The following is a 23562-nucleotide window of genomic DNA, read 5'->3' as shown; positions in this document are numbered from 1 at the left end:
CCACGCGGGTGGCCTTATATAGTGTGGGGTGTGTACTAAACCCCTGAGTCATAATTGCCCAAAGCCATGTTTGCAATTCGACGAACGGTCGAGCATGCGATGTTCGAGTCGAACATAGCTTCGACTCGAACTCGAAGCTCATCCCTATTCCACAACATCCACATCACCTAAAAGAAAAAAACACACCATGTATTATAAATATGAAGGCATAGATCTCTTACCTGAAGCTGTAGTTTCAGACACTTACCTGTTGTGGTCACTATTTGGCCCACTTCATAAACCTCTTCTTCCTCCACATCCTCTGCTTGTGTTTTGGTGACTTCCCCTTCTTTAGGAGGTGAGGGGTTCCTGGTGTCCTCAGATGTCCCGAGCCTTTTCTCCCTTATGTGATTAAAAAAGGTATACTTAGCACACAGATATTTGATGCCAGAAATAGGAAATAGGAGTATGAAACATTGCCTGGAAGTGTCGTACAATTGTCTGTTTTGGCAGAGTTCCAAGCTGAAGAACATTTTATTTCCTTTCTCAAGCTGGAATACTTCCCTTTTTTGCTAAAATATCACACAAGGAGACACCCCTAGTATCCACTGGAGCACCTGTGTGGGACACCCTAAAAAGTTTGTTCTGGTGTCCCACACTAGTGCTCCTGCATCCAGATGTGTAAGCAGCTGCTGAGTGTCCTCTCCTTACACTGAACCAAGTTTACATTTCATATTTGGATCATATTTGGATGATGGTAGTTATATTTATGCCAAGTTTAAGGCCTTAGTATTTGAGGCTATATTCAAAAATTATTCACAAGATTACAAGAACAATATTAAAATACAAAATGTAAACCTATCAGAGTAGCACCCTCATGTTAAGGCAGGGTTGCGCTTAAATTGACCTGCCAAGTGATAGTTGTCTTGGCCGAATGATAGGAGGTCAAATGGTTTTACCCTAATTCTGGAGTTGCTGTACTTCTCTCTTCTGTCACTAGATGGCCGGGCATCTGGTGGTATTAGATAAGACAAGGGCATTGCAAGTATAATTTAGGCTGCTAGGCTGTCTGAGGGCCTATCCAGAAGCAAGAGAGCAGCGCAGGGTTGGGATTCCAACCAGAAGTGACAGTTCTGTCGAATGGAGAACCTGTCATGGTCGGAAGTAGAGGTGAAGCTGTCGTCCATCCACCTTGTTACCAGGGACCACCATTAGTAGTTGAAGCAAGTACCAGAACAGTATTCTCACCAACCGGGGGGGGATAAAGAATTGGGAAACTTCAGCAGGTGTCAAGCCAGGAACCCAGCCGGCAGAGATTACGCTTTTTAGAGCAGCCTTGTGTGCCAAGCTAGGGACCGAGTAGGCCAGTGGGGTGACACTTAAGGAGTATCTGTGAATGCCAAGCTAGGGATCCAGCAGGGATGCGGGGGTGATGCTTGAGGAAGATACTGAGTGTGAAGATTGGAAGAGCTCAGGAGATCCAGTAGCAGTGGATCAGTGGTTCTAGTGAGAGAGACTGGGAGCTCAGTGGAGTGAAGATCTAAAAAGGAGATTGTGGAGGAAGTGAAAGAGTTCACTGTAACTTTTGTTAGAAACTGTTCAAGATTGTTGCCATAGGAGACAGCGTGTCTACACATGCAGATGTGGCGTCCGGCTGGGTGCCTTTCCCTGCATGGCTGTCTACCTATAGAAGTCTTGGAGTCTGCTAATTAACATTGTAACCACTTAAGGGTGTCCTGGCCCTAAACCCTCTCTCCCAAAGTTCTGTTTAAGAGACAATAAATCTCTTTGCATGAAGTGTCTGGCGCCCATGCATCTACCTTGCACCTTACACCCATCATACCTCGTAACCCACTATACACAGAAGGATGTCAACTATCCCTAACTCTGCAGGTTCTCATTAGACCAAAGGGGACCCAGGACTTGGCTACATGTGGCGCCCAACATGGGGCAAAGGCCGTATATTTGCAGCAGTCGCCCATAGCAATCGGCCACAGCTCCATAGGAATTTTGTCTGGCTCCATGGGAAGGTGGCAAGCAACTTCTGTACTTCTATGGGTTATCATGCATTCTAACAATGTGGGGAAGAACCAACAAGTCTCATTGCTCATAGGAGAGTATCAGTCTGGTCTTTTGACTCTTCCCACCAGCGCTGTGAGGGTTAAAATGGACTCCATTAGAGATTTGGCGTGTTGCAGAATCGGGCACTAAAGTTTCCATAAAGTATCTGCACCAATCCTTTGGCAGGGGGAGGAGCCCACGCTCTGCAGAGGAGGATAAGGAAGTGCTGCCACGTGTGCCTGGTTGTGGGTTGGAGAAGATGGCACAGTTTGGAAGTACGATGGCGGATTGGAAAATGTATGCTCCGGGTGTTGGGTCAGTCTGAGCGAGCCAAAACCTGTCCTGACTGACACCGGAGTGTGGTATACACTGAAGGGTGGTCTTGCCCTGCAAATGACTGGAGTCTATGAGGCCTTGGGACTGATCTGCCGAAAGTGTTCTGGTCTGGTCATGCATCTGAGGCCTTGGATCGTCTGTGGATGTTGCGCAGAACACCTGCTTGAAGTAGTCTCACCAGCTCAACCTCCGCGGATACTGCAGGCAGATTGGCAAAAGAATGTCGCTATCCCAGCTGGGAGTGATATCAAGAGCCCACCATCACCCAAGTTGTGCAGAAAACTGCCCTCCCTGTCTCAACTGCTGCCCCAGGATAACCGGTCGGGCCCAGCTACTTGCTCTGATGTCAGAGTCTCTGAAGAAAAGAATACAGGAGATGGTTAAACCTGCAAGGGGTGAAAGCAGTGTGCCTGTAGGGGAGGTGATGCCTGTGGCCTGTAAAGGAGACGGTTGTGCCGGTCAAAGTCAGTGCAAAGTGCAACTATCTCCCAGCCAAAGAATGCTCCACCATTTCTGATTGAGGGGAGTGAAAGTGAAGAGAAGCAGTTGTGGGATTTGAGAGAGGATGAGGTTCCTCCGGGGTCTAACACAAGTGTTATGATTGAACTGCCTGCTAACACTGCCCCAACCATGTGTTTTACTCAATCCTTTGAGGAGGGTCGCTGGGAGCAGTGGGTCCCTAAAGTGATTCCCACTAAACAGATAGAAGCAACAAGGTCTGGTTGCATACCCAATACTGTTGTGGGATACACGGTTCGGCATGCCCCAGACGCGTGGGTTCTATCTGGATATGGAGATCCAAACACCCAGCCTAGGCTGTCCAAGGAACTGCAAATTATCATAAAGAAAGTGGCTGAGGAATACGGATATGTGTACCCTTACATACAAAAAAAGAAACAAAGGCAGCCTTGAGACTCTCAAAGGCCTTAATGGACTCCGGAGACCAACTCTGTGGGGTACCGTCCTTTCTGGCCATGTCAGTCAGGGGCTTCACCAGAGACGAGAAGTTACAAATAAGCTTCCGATAATAGTTGTCAAAGCCAAGAAAACGCTGCAGAGAACGTAAACCCACGGGTCGGGGCCACTGTAGGACTGCCGAAAGTTTCTCTGGGTCCATCAAAAAACCAGCAGTGGAAATTACATAACCCAGGAATTTAATCTGTTCACGATGGAACTCGCACTTCTCCAATTTACAATAAAGATCGTTCTCTCTTAGTTTCTGAAGCACATGACAGACATCTGTGTGGTGGCTCTCCAGGGACTTGGAAAATATGAGGATATCGTCGAGATAAACCACCACACATAACTGCAACAAATCTCAGAGGACATTATTAATACATTCCTTGAAAACTGCAGGAGCGTTACAAAGGCCAAATGGCATTATGAGGTGCTCATAATGGCCTGTTCTGGTATTAAATGCAGTTTTACATTCATCACCCTCCTTAATCCTCACAAGATTTTATGCCCCTCTCAAATCAAGCTTTGTGAAAACCGTTGCTCCCTTGAGGTGTTCAAATAACTCCATAATCAATGGAATCGGATAGGCATTCTTAATCGTGAAATGATTGAGATCCCTATAATCAATACAAGGTCTCAGTTCACCACTTTTCTTCTTCACAAAGAAGAAACCAGCACCAGCAGGAGATGAGGATTTGCAAATTTCTCCATGGCCATATCCTCCAAGACTGACAAAGGGTAAACCCGGCCACAAGGGGGTATGGCACCAGGTTGAAGGTCAATTGCACAATTATACGATCACTGTGGAGGCAAACTACCAGCTTGAACTTTGTCAAAGACATTGCTAAAATCGTGGTACTCCTCCATCAGGGAGGAGAGTTAAGAGGTGCACAGGACCTTGGGATGTCTTACTGCATTGTGGCGACCAGGAGAGAACCTCAGCACAGAGCCAATCAAAAGAGGGGTTGTGCCTCTGTAACCAAGGATAGCCAGTAACCAGCGGAAACTTAGGTGAGGAAATAACTTGGAATTGTATTATCTCATGGTGAAGAGCCCCTACGGCCATGGACAACGGAACAGTCTTGAGTCACATGGGCAGGCTGTAGAGGTCTCCCATCAAGAGCCTCAATGGCAAGTGGAGTGTCACGCAGCTGCAGCGGAATCGAGTGCTTTGATACAAAGGCAGCATCAATGAAAAGGCCTGCAGCCCCAGAGTCGATTAGAGCCTGTATCTCGACGGACGACTCAGCCCAAGAAAGGGTAACTGGAACCAGGGGCTTAACCTTCTGAATAACTGGGGATGAAACAATGCCACCTAAGGTCTGTCCGTGACAGGACCTCAAAGTTCGGGCGTTCCCTGGACGGGTAGGACAAGACTTCAAAAAGTGACCTGCCTGGCTGCAATAAAGGCACAATCTCTCCCTCCTCCTAAAGGTTCTCTCATCCACAGAGAGACATGTGAAGCCCAAGTGCATGGGTTCACCTTCACTGACTGACTCGGTACCAGGAGGCATGGGAGGTGAGGGAGGCATGGGTGGGACTGCAAAGCTTTGAGTCAAATGTATAGGAGGCTTCTGCAAGCGCTCCTTAAAAGAGAGTCTTTCTCTGAGTCTGGAGTCAATGAGGATGGCAAACGTGATCAACTTCTCCAGCTCAGTGAGTATATCTCGGGCTGCTATCTCATCCTTGATAGTATCCAAGAGACCATGAAAAAAAGCAGCCACGAGGGCCTCATTGTTCCAAGCAACCTCTGCTTCCAAAGTCCGGAATTCAATGGCATAATCTGCACCAGTTCTCGTACTCTGTTCGATGGACATGAGGCACTTGGCAGCAGAAGCGGAGCGTGCGGGAACGTCAAATACCCTTTTAAAGGAAGCCACAAAGTCTGGGTAGCCAGGCCAAAGCTCTCTCAGAAAGCAAAGATATCACAAAACCTACTTTGCTTCTGTTCCGTGGGAAATGCCTGGGGCAGTATCTCAAAGTATATCTCAACCTGGTTGAGAAACCCTCTGCATTGGACTGGATCGCCCCCAAATCACTGGGGAAGCAGAGCAGGACCAGACATGCCTCTTATAAAGGGAATACACAGAGACTGGAGCAGCAGCAGGGATGGCCTGCAACACAGGTTGTACTGGAGCAGCCATAGTGGAAGATTCCCGGTGAGCCATATGACTAAGGAGCATTTGTAACTCCATGACAAACTGATCCATGCGGTGATCTTGCTCATCCAATCTGGAAAAAATATTACCAACAAGTGGATTGACAGTATGCTCTGAATTCATGGCCTTCGCCTACTGTCAGACACCATGAATCAGACTGAGACAGAAAAGTAAATAAAACAAACATAGTCAAAACATAGCCAAAGTTCGGAGAAAAAAGAGGATAGACATTGGAGTGGGACTTTGAGTGAAGCATGTCCAAAGAATAATTAACTAGTTCTTTACCGAATAGATGAATTTAATTTAATTTTATGGCATAGCACCAAAGTAATAGCCTATAATGTCAAACTTATATCAATAATCAATAAAATACAGAATAGCATAATTACCAAATTTATATAATATTCATATAAAAATGTTTAATATAATTAGTCACTGGACATGATGGTACAATCAATACAAAATAAATAAAATGGTAAACATGATTGCTACAATTTGTAAGGAAAATACATAGGAGAATACTCCTGCCCACTACTTCAGACATTCTGGACACAAGTACACAACATCACCTCACAAGTGACCACATATTCTCTAGACTACACTCCAGCTCAGCTCATTCTTCACCACTCCTCCACACCAGCCTACTCGTACAGGAAATCCTTGGTTGTACGTATGATTAATGCAGCTAAACTATGCATCCCAGCTCATTGGGGTTCACCCTGCACCCCAACTGTCTCTGAATGGCTTACCCGTGTGGGAAAAATAACTAAAATGGAGGAACTAATCCAGATAGCACAAGATTCCCCTTCAAAATTCTCCTGGACCTGCTGGACCCACTTCTGTACCACAGAGAGATATGCCTCCTTGATGGGCTTAAAAAGTTCTGAACCCTCCAATAGCTAATTGAGACACCCCAAATGGCACTTTCTAGAAGAATACTCTTCTAATATGGCGCACAAAACCCTTCACTTTATGGTCAATCCTTGGAGAAGACCTCTCCTAACAGGGATCCTCTCACGAGACCCTACATATATGGTGCGACCTGTGGAGACTGAGGAGGTGATACCCTCGGAGCTCCATATCCTCTCCCCCCCTTTTTTTTTTCTTCTTTTTTCCTTTCTCTTCCCTCCTCCTTGATTCTGTTTTTCCTCCCCTTCCCCTCTTTTCTTGCCTTTTAGCCCTGCCCCCTTCCTGCGCCATTTTCCCCCTCTTCTGCTCTTGCCCCACCTGCCTGAACAATACCATCTCACATACACATCCTCATTTATGCATTAGCCCTGGTGATTGACTGTTGACTGCTACCCCTACTTTCTACTCCAAACTAAAAGGCCAAGACTACCCCCCACACAACCTCACCCCACTTTAAGGACCCAACCTTTCCTTACTTACTCAGATATAGACAGATGTATACATGTAAACCAAGAGCTACCTCTACAATAAGCTCCACACCTCATAGTCTATGATTAGGATGACTGCCCTATTTATGTCTACTCGCAGACCCCTGGTGACTGTGGGGATTCTTGAAATTTTGGTTATTTTATCTGTTTTGCTATGTTCTGAAAAGTAAGGTTACACCAATTCTGTATATGTTCATGAGGTTCAATCACCTTCTGTTTGTATAGAAATTGTGCATTTACACTTTGCTCTTAATAAAAACTTCATATGTCAAAAAAAGGGGAATACAGCAAATACATTTTTGGTTATTTAGTAGTTGGGGCATCCATTAGATATTAACTCAATGTATTTCATGGTTTTAAACCAATCGTCAGGAGTCAGATGCATGTATATATACTGAAAGAGGTTGAAATAATGAAAAGATCTGTTAGTCTAGGAGGCCCTCTACACGGGTAAGAAGTAAGCAAAAAGAAACATATAGCTTCGATAGTACTTACACAAAACCTTTGGTCACAGCTCCTAGGGTGGGATTAGTTGGTGGTCTGGGTTTCTCATAGTCTCAAACGGGGTTGAGGCAGAGAACATCCCCCAAATGGGTAAACCCCAGACCAGGGGAGATCAGCAGCCATGATTACCGAAACACCGCAATGCACCCTCACTTGGGAATGTACAAACATGCCGCAGTAGGTACCCAATTCTGAGAATAAGAAAATATGTGATGATTAAGTGAAGTTCAGAGGGGAAGTGTGTAAAGGTGTGTGACTAGTGAAGGAAGGTGTAAACTCAAAAAGTTCACACCAGAGGGATGGCGTGCATTGATATAAATGAGAGAAAATCAATTTCAAAGTGTAAGTATAGTCAAAGTTCAGAAACCGGAGCGGATAGTCAGACAAGCCAGAAAGTCAGGAAGCCAAGAATCAGCATAGTGGAACAGCAAGTAGGATCTGGAGCCAGAAGGAACGTCAGCCAAGCAAGTCTTTAACAGGAACGCAGGTGATACTCTCTGTGAAGTTTACCAAGGCGAAGGCATAGATCATCTGGGCTGGACAGCTTAAGAAGGCAGGACTGACGAGCAGGATATCATCAACAGGTGAGTCACTGTGGAGAGATAGGAGCTGGCAATTAGCCGACAGCTGAGCGGCCAGCTCAGAGGAAGGAAGGGCTGAGCCCATCCCTGACAAGCCCCTAGACAGTGAGAACCCTGTGTGATAGTTACCCCTTCTGACACCATGACATGGCGCTGTCCTGGATAGATAGCTAGATAGATAGATAGATAGATAGATAGATAGATAGATAGATAGATAGATAGATAGATAGATAGATAGATAGATAGATAGATAGATAGATAGATAGATAGATAGAACAATAAACTAACAGTAATCTACCTTAACTGGCAATAATTAATATTTGATAATATGATGTTTAAAAATGTTACTAAACTGCACTTCAATAGAGGCAGAGACATTTATTCTGTACATGTTATCTGTGTGCTTCACTTTATGCAGGGGAGTCATACGAGGCACTTAGCCCGGAAATGAAACTAGGTAGGTAACACTGTGGATGACATGACACCTACAATTAAAATAATGTGGGAATTTGTATAAATCAAGTTGTGAAGATCTATCTAAGCGAACTAGAGACCTATCACAGAGAGATCTCAATCAAGTGGTAACCTGGGGCAGATATATGGATGATGAAATAGAATTCTAGATCACCAATAAATGGCAGTCAGATACTGCAACACCAAATATACTAAAATCCCTGCATCTATAGACACCACCAATCTAACATTTACCTATCTAGCCCTGTAAAAAAAAAAAAGAGTATACATACCTTTTTTTTAAGCCGCTCCGACATGATCCGACCCGATCCCACGCTGAGCTCTCAGCCGCGGCTTCGCTGTGTAGGTGGGTGCAGAGGTCACAGATGACAACGAAAGCTCCATAGTAAGTCTACGGGTCACGTCACTTCCTATTCATTTCACAGCCGTTGTCGGCCATGTCCTCTGCAGAGCTTCCACCGCTGGAGATCGGGATGGATCGGGTTCAGAAAAGGTATGTTTACTCCATTTTTTTTCTTTACAAAGCTAGATAGGTTAGTGTTAGATCGGTGGTGTCTATAGATGCAGGGATTTTAGTTTTTAGCATGGACTTCCACTTTAAAACTTTCTCCACCAGACCAAATTTTGACATTTTTGGTGTGCACCAGTTTATGCAACTAAAACTATTTGACCACTTTTATTTTATTAACCAGGTTATACCAAAATAGTTTTCACACCTTTATGTATTGGCACGTATGAGTTGTTTGGTATTACTAAGTGTACCTTGAATATATATTTTTATTATACAGTAGTTATAAACCTCTGACATGAAAAATGAACAAAGGATATCCTATAGTGTGTCCATCCAAAGCACCGAGTGTGATTTCTCCCTGCTGTCTAGTTCCTCAATCTGACATTAAATGATGCTGGGGAGGAACTTACTAACTGACACTGACATCAATAGTGACACTAGTACTAATCAGTGCTAATACTATACACTGTCACTGTACTAATGACACTGGCTGGGAAGGGGTTAACATTGTGGGTAATCAAGGGGTTAAATGTGTGCCTAACAATGTTTACTGTGTGCTGTTTTTACTAAGCAATGTGGTTATTTTTAACCACTTAGCGCCTGCCCACATTGCACTGCAAAGAATGTCCGCTGTAGACAAAGTGACGTACCTGTTGGGCACTGCCTACTTCTGGGATAAAGGCGCATGCGAGCCTGTCAGCAAGTCCCACCCAATGGTTCATGGCCAGGACCTGCTGATCAGCTGTGTCCAATCACAGCCCAGAGCCCTGTGTTGAAATTCAACATGGAGCTCTGTACAAAGGGAACGATCTTTGTTTCTCATCCCTGAGAAACTTAGAGATCAACTAGTAAAAACAGCACACAGTACACATATTACACATAGTTAGGCAAATATTTAACCCCTTTATCACCCTAGATGTTAACCCCTTCCCAGCCAGTACAGTGACAGTGCATATTATTAGCACTCATAACTGTATTAGTGTCACTGGTGATGTCAGTGGCAGTCAGTATTAGTAGTAGCCATTAATATTATATAAAAAACAAAAGAACAAAAAAAAATCCAGTATATAACCCATAGTTTGTAGTAGGTGCAATAACTTTCATGCAAACCAATCAAAATATACTTATTAGGATTTTTTTTATCAAAAACATGTAGCAGCATACATTTTCACCAAAATTTATAAGGAAATTGAATTAAACAAATATGTATATATATATATATATATATATATATATATATATATATATATATATATATATATATATATATATATATATATATATATATATATATATATATATATATATATATATATATATGTGTGTGTGTATATATATATATATATATATATATATATATATATATATATATATATATATATATATATTTTTTTTTTTTTTTTTGTATTTTCTTTTCCATAGAAAAAATATATATATATAAATACATATATTGGATTTTTTTTACAGCAGAAAGTGAAAAATATTGTTTTTTTCTTTCAACATTTTCAGTCTTTTTTCATTTATATCGCAAAAAAACAGCGGAGATCAAGTATCAACTCTATTTCTATGGAAAAGAAAATACAACAAATTTTGTTTGGGTAGAGCATTGTATGGCTGCACAATCACCAGTTACAGTAGCGCAGTGCTGAACAGCAAAGAAGGGCCTGGTCAGGAAGGAAGTAAAATCTTCTGGAGTTGAAGTGTCTGTGAAAAAAAAAACAGCACATTGCCGCTGTCTGTAGAGAGCTGTATGTTGTTGAACAACACAGGGCTCTCTTCTGTCATTCACTCACCCGATCAGCAGGTTCCGGCCATAAACCATTGGCCAGGACGCCACTCATTGGCTTGTGCTGTAGTAAATGATAGCACAGCCAGGGCGGTGCGTGCGTACCCCCTACCTGCAGATATAAAATTACATACATGTACGTGATTTAAGGCAGCAGGGCCTTCTGTTGCAGTATATTTGTGCTGGGCAGTCCTGAAGGTGATAAAGAGATACAAAGTAACATTGTTTATAAACATTGATCAGCCAGCAAAGTGATACAAAGTAACATTGTTTATAAACATTAATCAGACAGGAGATAGAGAGATACAAAGTAACATTGTTTATAAACATTAATCAGACAGGAGATAGAGAGATACAAAGTAACATGGTTTATAATCTTTGATCATTTGAGAGGTACAATGTAACAGTGGTTTTGTTTATAAACATTGATCAGCCAGCAGATAGGGAGATACAAAGTAACATTGTTTATAATCATTGATCAGACAAGAGATGGAGAGACACAAAGTAACATTGTAACATTGTAAAGTAATATTGTTGCCCCGGACAAACTCCTATCAGACATAATGCAGCAGGGCTGTGTAGTCAGGGGAGGCAAGTGAGGCATCCCATACATCCCATACATCCCATAAATCCCATACAACACATACATCACATAAATCCTATATATCCCATACATCACATACATCCCGTACATTCTGTAAATCCCATACATCCCGTGCACCCCATACACCCCATACATCCCATACATCTTCATATGACATTAGATAAACATTTAATCCATTCACAAATACATTTCCACAGAAAACTGTCTTTTATTCTTCTGTACATGTGACATTTGTGGTGATACTGACTGCATCTTCTTTCACTTCATACAGAAATGACAAAGGACTCGCAACTTCAAGGATCCTGGTGGGATATTATAACAGGTATGTAATGCAGAGGGGCTGATTTATAAGATGAGGCCAATATTAATATTACCTCGTTATCTAGAACAGGTGTCTCCACATTTGCAGTACAAGAGCCACATCTTATATTACACATATTTGCAGGCTGAAAAAATCCCCATCAGAGCCACCACATACATCGGGGGGATATGATCTCCATGTATAAATACATAAAGGGAATATGATCTCCATGTATAAATACATAAAGGGAATATGATCTCCATGTATAAATACATAGGGGGAGATGATCACCATGTATAAATACATAAGGAGGATATGATCACCATGTATAATACATAAGGGGGATATGATCTCTATGTATAAATACATAAGGGGGGGATATGATCTCCATGTATAAATACATAAGGGGATATGATCTCCATGTATAAATACATAAGGGGGGGATATGATCTCCATATATAAATACATAATGGTTATACTGTACGGGTCTTACAAATGATTTTGCTTGCTTTAGAAACTGCAGCTTGGCATTGCATGCTTTTATTAAGCTCATAATCTACTAGAACACGTAGGTCCTTCTCCACCATTGACTCAAGAACCCAAAACTCAAATCCAATAAGAGCACCAAACAAACTTCCAAGACTTTAAAGTGTAAGTTCACTTTTACAGAAAAATCTGTAAGGTGAACTTACACAGGACCCCCTCCTCACCCCTCCCCCCCGCTGACCTGCAGCGTGGCGATCTCCCATTCTGAGCCCTGCTATTAGCCGCCTCACGGATCTGGGGCTTAGAAATGCCCTCAGCATTTATGAGTCTTCTACCTGGCTGAGAGGACAGGCTACACCGGTCATGATTGGTCGGCGCTGCCCATGTGAGGGCACCAACCAATTAGAATGCTCCTAATGCCGCATACACACGGTCAGAGTTTCCGGCAGGAAAAGTCCAACGGAATCTTTTCATTGGACATTCCGATCATGTGTGGGCCTCATCGGACTTTCTTTTTCGAAAATTCTGATGGACTTAGAAATAGAACATATTTTAAATCTTTCCGACTCAATCAGCTCCTATCGGGAAAACTACTCGTCTGTATGCTGTTCTGACGGACCAAAAAGGATGCATGCTCTGAAGCAAGTACGAGACAGCAGCTATTGGCTACTGGCTATTGAACTTCCTTTAGTCCCGTCATACGTGTTGTAATTCACCGCATTCTAGACGGTCGGACTTTGGTGTGATCGTGTCTAGGCAAGACAGTTTCAGCGGACCTCCATTGGAACTCCGTCAGAAAGTCCTTCAGAGTTTATTCTGATGGAAAGACCGGTCATGTGTACGCGGCATTAAGGTCCCCCTGACAGGGTATGTTTAGGAGATTAAGCTTTGGGGGCGGCTATAACAAGTCTCAGAATGGGAGATTGCCATGTTGCAGGTCACCGGGAGTAAGGGGGAGGGGGGTGAGGAGGGGGTCCTATGTAAGTTCACCTTACAGATTTTTCTGTAAAGGTGAACTTGCCCTTTAAGGTTTTAATAATTATTGATTTTTATCAGAAAAAAATTCCAGTACTTTTTGGGGTGGCAAGAACTTTTCCCCTTCACCGGGGATTAGGAATTCAAATTCAGGTAAGAAAGTACCAAGTAGATCTACTGATGTAAACATTTTCAGGGAGTTAGGGCAATGTTAGTTAATGCAGCAAAAAGTTTTTTTTGGCCCCCCAACATGCCTGAGGAGAAGATATTGAAGTGATCTGGAGACATCCTTATATTTTTTTTCTAGCCCTCATGAAGGGGAAGTTTCGGACCCTCAAAATGCATTGCGTACTTTTTGGATTGTCCCACCGACTTTAACTGGAATAAAGTCAGTGGTGTGGCACTTCAATTGTAATATTGTTTTACATTATACTACAAGCCAAGGAGATCCTGTGGGGTGTAGAAGCCACTTGCTCAGGAACCAGATCAATATACCAGATCAATATCTTATAGCATCAATACTATAAGATAGTAATACCAGTGAGATAACCCTACACACTGTTTTTTTTCTTTGTTTTCATTTCCGAAATTCTTTTGTTTACATTCAGCTGTCAGTGAGGAAGCCCCGCTGACAGCTGATTAGTCATCGGTTATTAAGGACTGTCTCCCTGGCCCACTCTGTAACAACCGATTATTGTTCCCACAGAATTTGAATCGGTCGATAATTTTTCAACCAATGCGAATTCGAATTATTCAGAAAATGTGAAATTCATTAGAAAACTCAAAAAGAAAGAAAAATTTAACCAAACTAAATGACTTCCGAAACGAATGAGCAAAACAAAATTAGTAACATAACAAATCTATCCGAAACTAATTAAAACACATTTTTCTGTTCTGCGCATGTCTATTTGGGGGGTCCATATTTATGTGGATCTTGTACGCTGTTTTGCACAAAGTTAATACTGCAATCATTTCCTCTTGTCTGACAATGGTTCAGGTTGCTTTTAAGAAATTTTTTTGTTTTTTGTTTTCTCGAAACGTCTATGTTGATATTATAGTGATGAAGAACATTGGATCTTGTATTTTGAAGTGGGAATGGGGAACAATGAACAATTTCCTCTACCAATGCAAAGGTGAGCATACCATATGTCTGACATTGTAATAAAGAAATGTTCTCTAAATCAGAACTGATTATTGACCACCAGATAGGATCCATAGTTCTAGATGGTGTATGACCTCCCTGACCTTCCAATCTCCAGTTCCAGTAAGGTCAGATATTCTGACGAGATACATGAAATTGTCTATTACAGAGATTAGATGGCGGCCAGTCACTTTGAATGCTTTCATACCTTCTATCCAAATCTTTTTCTCTAGTTGTGGAAAGAGTAGGGAAGAATTTCTACTTTTTTTTTTAATATTTTGCTGTCTATGTTCCCATTGGGGGGATTCTTCTGACGACTATTATCATTAGAAGAATTCCAACATTTTAAAGTTGTCACCAAGAGAGATTTTTGTGTGTCCAGGACAGGAAGTGAAGATTAATACTTTTCTCTATCCTAAAAAAAAAATTAAAAAGTTTTAGCAAGAGAAACACTTTTTTTTTCCAGGAAACTGTATATAATGAAGTTCTTGTACCTCCACATAATTTACATTGTTCTTAACCTCTTCCCACCCACCCGGTGCTGCCCTTTAATCAGGTCTTAAGGAGGGGGGTGGGATAGACTTGATCATGTCACCATTGTGATTGGCTGTTACAGTGGTCACATGATCCTGCTTTGTCCACTCCTGATCATAAGTAGAGACCAGGGATGAGCCAATGGTTCAGTCAAAACTTTGGCTGTTCATGCATTCGGATAAACACCCAAACTTTTTTCTGTACAGTCAACTGTTGAGCAGGAGCCAAACATAATATATATGACAGTTCCCCATTGTCGATAGTTGCTAAGAAGGCATTCATAGCAACAGCTGTTGTCACCACCAGCACCATTGACTTACATGGCCAGAAATCCCTGAGCACTTAAGCAAAGGAGAGGGAATAGCAGTGCTATCACTGCCCACATATGGCCACTGACTTTGACCAATATAGCCATGGGCATATTTGGTAATTTATAGTCCTTATTCCAGGCATTCGAATAGCTCCATGTGCAAAGTTCCCTAATCAACAATCCTCTTCAAGTAATCTTCTCACCAATGTCATAATTGCTCACCAGATAGTAAGACCCCCTCTTGTATAATGGTTCAAATCACACTTGTGCTCAACTACAATCCAGTGTCCCGCTCTCCTCTTCCCTCCATTGCTTGTCACACCTTCTGTTCAATAGTTCCTCATGGACATCTAAAAACAAAAACCATCATAATAATACTATTATACTATCAAACCAAAACCGTGCTCCCCCACACTTTGCCTTATTGTGCTCACATAAATATTTAGTGATCACACAAGGCCGTCGATAAGGCAATACAAATCCTACAACCAAAAAATGCATCACATAGGTGACTTTTTGTCTCATACAGTATTTGACAAAAAAAAGTGTTTATCATAAAATTTAAAAATAGTATAAAAAATGTAAGTTACATCCAAGCACTTTTAAAGCCCTCCACACACACATACAAATGTAAATGCACACATTGGGGGTGCATATGTATCAAAATTGTCAATAACAGTATTCATGTTACATACAGTATCTCCATGCATGCAGGAGTGAGAGCAATAATTATAGGTACATTATTTACACTGTTGACCTGTAGGAGTTGCCTAAAACGTTGCCTATGGAAAGTATAGGGTACTGCAGTTTGTTGCTGTTTCACAGGTGCACATTGGGTATCTATTCACTTGGCGCAACCTTATCTTTTATATTTACCAAAACTTGGGTAATACATTACATTTACATTACATTATGTTCTCTAAAATGAACTCTAGTGAATTTTTTACAAAAATATGTTTTAAAATTGTTGCACTAATATCATATGATATAAAAAATGTGAAATTACCACTATTTTATTCTGTAGGGTCTCTGCCTTCAGAAAATATATAATATTTGTGGTTTTTACACAATCTTCAGACCTAAAATGATTTCATAATTAAAAATGAAAAAAAAAAAACAGCTTTGGCAGGCAAATGGCATAATAGACCAATGCAGGTGGGGCATTGTGATGGGGGGGGGGGGGTTCTGTCAGGTAGTCTGTACAGGGCCTTAAGATTTCTAACAGTAGCCCTGATCTCACACTATACCACCAACAATCTTCCAGGTTTCTGCTTATGCAATGCAGTGACCAAAAATGGTCTAAAATGCACCCAATCTCTGCACTCCTCTTCTCTGCTACCTTCTCCAGAGTCAGCAATCCACCTGTAGTGCACCCCCTTAAGGGCCGCAAGTAACTGGGATCCCTCCACCCTGCACAGCCAGGCACACCATATTTTCTCAGGCATTCAGCAAAGTAGAAATGTCTGTGACTTTGTTTATTTTGTTTTATTGAGGATAATAGCTTGGATAGGGATTGGAGATTATAGGATGCTCATTTGACTTCAGAACTCCTTCAATGACAACTCTTGCTATATACAGTCTCTATATACTGCTCTTCCTTCTTCCCCCAGCACTCACTTGCTTACATAACTCAGCTGGAACACTGTAAATCTTCCAACAGTCATTTAGTTGAATGAAGCAATTGCCCATTACAGGCAGGAACCCCAGGCCCCTTGGTTCTGTAGCAGATTTTCAGTGTCCAGCTTACATTCCTCTTGTGGCTACTGATCCCAGCACCACCTCTTCATACACTGCCAACCTGGCTGCAGCTGCCCCTTTTACTAGCCCTCCAGGCTAACTCCTACCCACAATACTAGAGACTGACACTCACCAGCCCACCTGGCTGACTCTCAGGAGATCTCCCAGATGTGTTGACCTGCTCCCGTTGTCCTCTTTCCTTGCTTCTGTGCCTCCAGGAAAGGCTCCCTCCCTCTCTTTTGGGGAATCCTTCCAGCACCCAAGCCCAAGACCCAAGGTCACCCCCCTGAGACTAGGTGCACCCTGCAAGGGCCTCCGACAGCCTACTCAGCACTCCATATCCAGCGTCCACCCGACTGCCCCTGCTGGCATGACTCATGCCTATTTATGAGGTGGCCTGCCACCTTCCAGACCCTTTCTGCTAAGGGTTGGTCGAGCTCCTCATAAATATGCATGACAGCTCCTCCTAGCTTCCACCCACTACATCTAGAACATTCTCCAATGTTTCACACAACAGGGGGAGGCACCATAAGAGCTGTCAGGATAAGTCATCCAGCCCCCTGAGTCACTACACCCTGACCCATATTCAACCTAAGCCTGGCCTTCAGCCAAGCTAAATTTTCCTATGCTAACAACTACTTATAGCACACACTAGAGAGTTCTCCACTCCTCATAAAAAAGAGCTTCCATTCAAAGATGGCCACACCACAACTTCCGTTTCCTTCTCTTGATAAAGTCCAATGGGTTGAAACATGTAGATGAAGTGATGTCATCACAGGAAACAGAAGTATGTCACAGGAACCAGAAGTTGTGGTGTGGCCATCTTTGAATGGATGTGTGATCTTTCCCTTGTACATGTAAGAATATTGGAGAATTAATATATGTTTTTACTTAAAAATACTACACTATTGCAAGCTCTTTTTTTCGAGGTGGATTAGTGTTAGTGACTCTAATGCACTAGTTCATTCTAGACCAATTTATGGGTCGCAAGGCTCTGGTGAGGCTTCATTCCATGAGAGGACACCTAGTGGGTGGCATAGTGTTGAGGTCACTACATATTTATGTGCTCACAATAAGCAAAGTCTTGGGGAGCACGGTTTTGGTTTGATAGTATTACTCTATGATGGTTTTTGTTTTTTCATGAGGAATTATTGAACAGAAGATGTGACAAGCAGTGGAGGGAAGAGGAGAGAGGGACACTGGATTGTAGAGCACAAGTGTGATTTGACCCATTATACAAGAGGGGGTCTTATTATCTAGTGAACATTTATGGTATTGCTGATAAGAATACTTTTAAGAGGATTGTTGATTAAGGAACTTTTCACATTCAAATAAGCTTCCTCCTCATAGACCTCCCACAACCACTAGGCCATGTTTGTGGGAAAGAGTTCCTTGTCCTCTAAATGGGTACAAGGGGCTTTTGGCAGAGTACCGCCATGCTGTCGCTGAGGGCATTATGTCCTGGTATGGTTCAGGGGGGCAGCACATGCTCATCCTCCTACTTACCTAATCAGCCAGGCTGCATGCTTGGATTTTTGTATACAATTATGTAAATGTTAATTTGTGGATGCTGTTTTTCCATTTCTACATATTTATATACAGTATATTTTTTATATACACTGTATCTGTTTTGTGTACCCTTTTACCTTTTGAACATCCCTGAGGAAGGGGGAGTCCTTGTTCCCCTGAATCGTGTTGGCTTTATTTTATTGTTTCCCTAAATAAAACGTCTTTCCAAACCCACATCTAATGGACATTGGGCGCTCCTTTACACCCACCTTTTATGAACACATGCAGAATTGAGCTGTATGCCGTACCCTGAGTCAGCAGCCCAGGCCCTGATAGGACCCACCATCTTCTTTTAAGCTGGGCACTAATCTCTGGAAGAAAATTCTTCCTACCTGCCCACACTTATACCTATGTAAAAGCAGTGACTGATCGAGTCAGTCCAGCGCGATCTCAACCCTCAAAGAGCAACTTAGCAGGGCCTGGCATACAGCGGGAGTCAGCAAAGAACTAGATGAAGTTGGGGCGGGGCGGGGTGGGAGCTGCCAAAGTTACATTTTCCTAATAACAAGCTGGTGGTTGGTTCCTTGGACCACTTAGCAACCAATCACCAGCTTGTTAAAAGGGAAAAGTCAACTTTGGCAGCTTCTGCTCCTCTGTCCAGTTCTGTGCTCGGCTGTAAGGCCACCATAAACACTATTCGATTTTCTGCAGATTTTTGTTGTCAGATTTACCAAAACCATATAATATGAGATCAAACCTTGAAGGCCCATATACACAATCGGATTTTCCGACGGGAAATGTTGGCTGTCAGGCTGTTGGCGGAAAATCCGATCATGTGTACGCTCCATTGGACAATTGTTGTCAGAATTCCCATGGACAAATGTTGGATGGCAGGTTTTCAAATTTTCCGCTGACAAATGTGTGTACACAAGTCTATCGGACAAAAGTCCAAAGTACAAATGCGCATGCTCGGAATCAAGGACGAGCCGGAAGCGGTCAGTCTTGTAAACTAGAGTTCGTAATGGAGAATTAACATTCGTGGCGTGGCAAATTATGAAATCTTGAAATGCAGCGCAGCATTCTCTTCTTCTTTAATGGGATAATAATGAAGCTGTTTTGCTGGTGATACTGATGGAGTTATTGCAAACAAATTTTCAAAGGTTTTTTTTTTCTAGTGATATCAAGAATAATATTGCAAAAATGGAGATGTATCATAACACAGAGTGGTGCTGTGGATACATAAACAATATAAAAGTGCCACGTCCTATAACTATATTAGCAAATAGAAAAACAAAAAGGGACTTTGGACTTTGTAGGCACAGTAACAACAAGTATATATCACAAAATTATTTATTTATTATTTATCACAACCCACTCCAGCAGACGGACAGCACCACACACTGTCACCTCTACCCCTATGGGATCCAGGTGTATGCAGCTTTCACTCTAGGATTATCCCCTTTGATACCTTGGCTCTTGTACCTATACAACTGTTTGTGATTTTTGAGCCTTTTGTATGTATCAATACATACCCATACGAGCCCTGCGAGGATCTACTGTTCATTTGGTTTATTTATCTCTTTAAACAACCCAGCCGTTGGTTACACTACTAGTCCATACACCCTCATTCAACCATACGTGTGGTGCTAAATTGTACCGTCTGCTTCCTCTTACATCTGTGGGTTATTTTATTTTATATGATTATAGACATATCTACCCGCCACAACACATTTTTTGCTCCTGAAGAAGCGTGAAGACACGCGCAACATGTTGAGCACTTGTGTGATATGAATTAATCGTTCGTTGATCTGCTATCCAGCCATCTTCTCGGACCTGTTGTTTCTCTGGATGGTTATCCCCATGTCCAATTGATGAAGTATTTAGATGGTTTTGTATAGCAACCGCTTCACTAAATATCTTGATGTATACATGTGATCTGTGGTTTTTAATTGATGTTCTATTCATACGTTTTTTTCAATAAATTATTTTTGTGATATGTACTTGTTGTTGCCTACAAAATCCAAAGTCCCTTTTTGTTTTTCTATTTGTCAAGAATAATATTATTATGTTTTTTTATTATTATTTGGGCAAGTTACCACAACACCATTATCCCATAGTTTTTAAGATCAAAGATACAACTATGTTGGTGTCCCTTGTTTATTTTACATTGTATTTTATAAATGTAACTGCCGACTCCCAAACTGTCATTTGAAGTAAAACACACAGCCAAGTATTACTCTCCACAATTTTTTTTTATTGTGCATTGAAAAAAGAAAACCAATAAAATAGACATGATATCTGCCAATAGAACTTAACCAAAAAGTGCATTCTATGCATCCAAAAATATAGACAATATATCAAATCATTATTATTCAACCAAAAAATAATGTCAAAGCAATAACTCCAAGGCCAATAATAAATAACACGTTATCTCCTCCGATTCTGCAACATGTCTGGTTGATGAACGGCCGTTCAGAAATGAACTGAAAAGCACGAAATGAAAAACGCGAAAAGAAAAGCGTGAATCAACACTCACCAAACTTCTACTAACGCAAAATTAGCAGAAGGTGCCCAAAGGGTGGCGCTAAAGAGCTGAAAAACAACGTAGTATGTCTAGTACGTCACTACATTCGTAATTGTTGGCCAACAATTGTGTGGCCATTGTGTGGCCGTGTGTATGCAAGACAAGTTTGGGCCAACGCCCTTCGGACAAAATTCCACAGTTTTGTTGGCCAACAATCCGATCGTGTGTATGCGGCATAAGAGTTTCAATTAATATGCAATCAGGCAGGCCTTTGCAGTACATGGTTTTGGTAGATCTGAAGACAAAAATCTGCAGAAAATCTAATATTGTGTATGGGGCCTAATAGTCTCTGCATCCTAAATCAGTGAAAGTGTCATTCATTGGTTTTATTTGTTTTAATGCTTTTTTTTAATATAACATTATAATATTTACTTAACAAGGCAGCAATGATATGAATCATATTTTATCCTTATTTTATTTATCACAGTCAGATCAATGATATTGTCTTTATGTTATGTTTGTATTGTTAAAGTTATATTTGTAACCTAATTCTGCATAAAACATTTGACAGTTTCATTTCAAGATATAATGTATGAGGGCGTGTTTAGAGGCGTAATTAGGGGCGAGGTAGGAGTTGGGTGGGGCAACTGGTGGCGAGTAACTCCTAAGGCCAGGCTAGTACCTCAGGACTTGAAATTTTGAGCCCCGATATTATTATTATTTTTATTTATTTCCCAGATAAAATCCCAGAAGGCAGCGACCTCTTTCAGAAAAAGTACATCCATCTGATCGATGCCGGTTTGGAAATTAATACTCCATACCCCTTAGTGTTACGTCCTCACCGCAAAGTGGATCTGATTTTGTCTTTTGACTTCAGTCAAGGTGGTCCATTTGAGGTAATCACATTTTATGGTCATTTAATGCAACTCACCAACAGCAGATATAAAATGTATTGAAAACACAAGTGATGAAATAATTATGGGTAAGGAGCTGAGCTGCCCTGGGTTCAGTTCAAGTGTTGTTCTGCAAACTTCAAATAAGTTTAGACGCCGAACCCTCACCCCACTGAAATCAATGGGAGCCAAAACTGTCATATTAAAAATGCCCATTGATGGGGGGGTCAATAATTAGCATAAGGGAGGGGGGGTACTGCCCTGGGGAACATGTGTCAATGTAGGGGCGCACTGACCATTCAGGCACTCAAGTACTCTGATGGACTGCATATAAGTACACGGGTACCCTGATGGGCTGGTGACAGATAATCAGGTATTCTGATGAGTTTACAGACAGGTACTCTGATGGGCTGGTAACAGGTACTTGGGTACTCTGATGGGCTGGTAACAGGTACTTGGGTACTCTGATGGGCTGGTGACTGGTACTCAGGTACTCTAATGGGCTAGTGACAAATACTTGGGTACTCTGATGAGCTGGTGACAGGTACTCGGGTACTCTGATGGGCTGGTGACAGATTCTGGGTACTCTTATGGGCTGGTGACAGGTACTTGGGTACTCTGATGAACTGGTGACAGGAACTCGGGTGCTCTGTGTAGTAACAGGTACTCGGGCATTCTGATGGGCTGGTAACAGGTACTGGGGTACTCTGATGAGCTGGTGACAGATAATCAGGTATTCTGATGAGCTTACAGACAGTTACTCTGGTACTCTGATGGGCTTACAGACAGGTACTCTGATGGGCTGGTGACTGGTACTCAGATGGGCTAGTGACAGGTACTCGGGTACTCTGATGGCCTGGTGACAGGTGCTCTGATGGGCTGGTGACAGATACTCAGGTACTCTGATGGGCTGGTGACAGATACTCAGGTACTCTGATGGGCTGGTGACAGATACTCAGGTACTCTGATGGGCTGGTGACAGATGCTCAGGTACTCTAATGGGCTGGTGACAGATACTTGTGTACTCTGATGTGTGGTAACAGGTACTCGGGTGCTCTGATGGGCTGGTAAAAGGTACCTGGGTACTCTGATGAGCTGGTGATAAATACTCGAGTACTCTGATGTACTGGTGACTAGGGATGAGCTGAACATCCCCCTGTTCGGTTCGCACCAGAACTTGCGAACAGGCAAAAAATTTGTTCCAACGAGCGAACACCTGTAAAGTCTAGGGGACATGAATATGAATAATCAAAAGTGCTAATTTTAAAGGCTTATATGCAAGTTATTGTCATAAAAAGTGTTTGGGGACCCAGGTCCTGCCCCAGGGGACATGTATCAATGCAAAAAAAGTTTTAAAAACAGATGTTTTTTCAGGAGCAGTGATTTTAATAATGCTTAAAGTGAAACAATAAAAGTGTAATATCCCTTTAAATTTCGTACCTGGGGGGTGTCTATAGTATGCCTGTAAAGGGGCGCATGTTTCCTGTGTTTAGAACAGTCTGACAGCAAAATGACATTTCAAAGGAAAAAAAAGTCATTTAACATCTTCAGCACCGGCCTATTGTCAAATGACATCCACAGATGGGATCTTCCATACGTCATACGTCGCATTGCTCGGGACCCAGTGCGATGTCCGCCGGGCACCCGCGATTGCCTGTTAACCGAGCCGGACCGTGGATCTGTGTGTGTAAACACACAGATCCACGTCCTGTCAGCTCAGAGGAGACCGATCTGTGTTCCCAGAACGGAGGAACACTGATCGGTCTCCTCCCCTTGTGTGTCCCCTCCCCCTACAGTTAGAAG

At 42.2% G+C, this 23562-nt stretch overlaps 1 protein-coding gene across 1 annotated transcript in view; it reads left to right on the top strand.

Annotated features, from left to right (window-relative positions):
- Positions 1-23562, top strand: part of LOC141123548 (cytosolic phospholipase A2 gamma-like) — a 201096-nt gene that overhangs the window by 106019 nt on the left and 71515 nt on the right. Inside the window, exons 10-13 of the mRNA XM_073612062.1 lie at positions 8393-8431; positions 11621-11671; positions 14170-14244; positions 21605-21762. Of these exons, the coding sequence (XP_073468163.1) occupies positions 8393-8431; positions 11621-11671; positions 14170-14244; positions 21605-21762 (323 nt within the window). The remainder of the gene's footprint in view (positions 1-8392; positions 8432-11620; positions 11672-14169; positions 14245-21604; positions 21763-23562) is intronic.

This window comes from Aquarana catesbeiana, linkage group LG01 (assembly GCF_042186555.1).
Source record: "Aquarana catesbeiana isolate 2022-GZ linkage group LG01, ASM4218655v1, whole genome shotgun sequence".
Taxonomy (NCBI): Eukaryota; Metazoa; Chordata; class Amphibia; order Anura; family Ranidae; genus Aquarana; species Aquarana catesbeiana.
The sequence above is the reverse complement of the archived record's forward strand: the minus strand, read 5'-3'. Positions and strand labels throughout refer to the sequence as shown.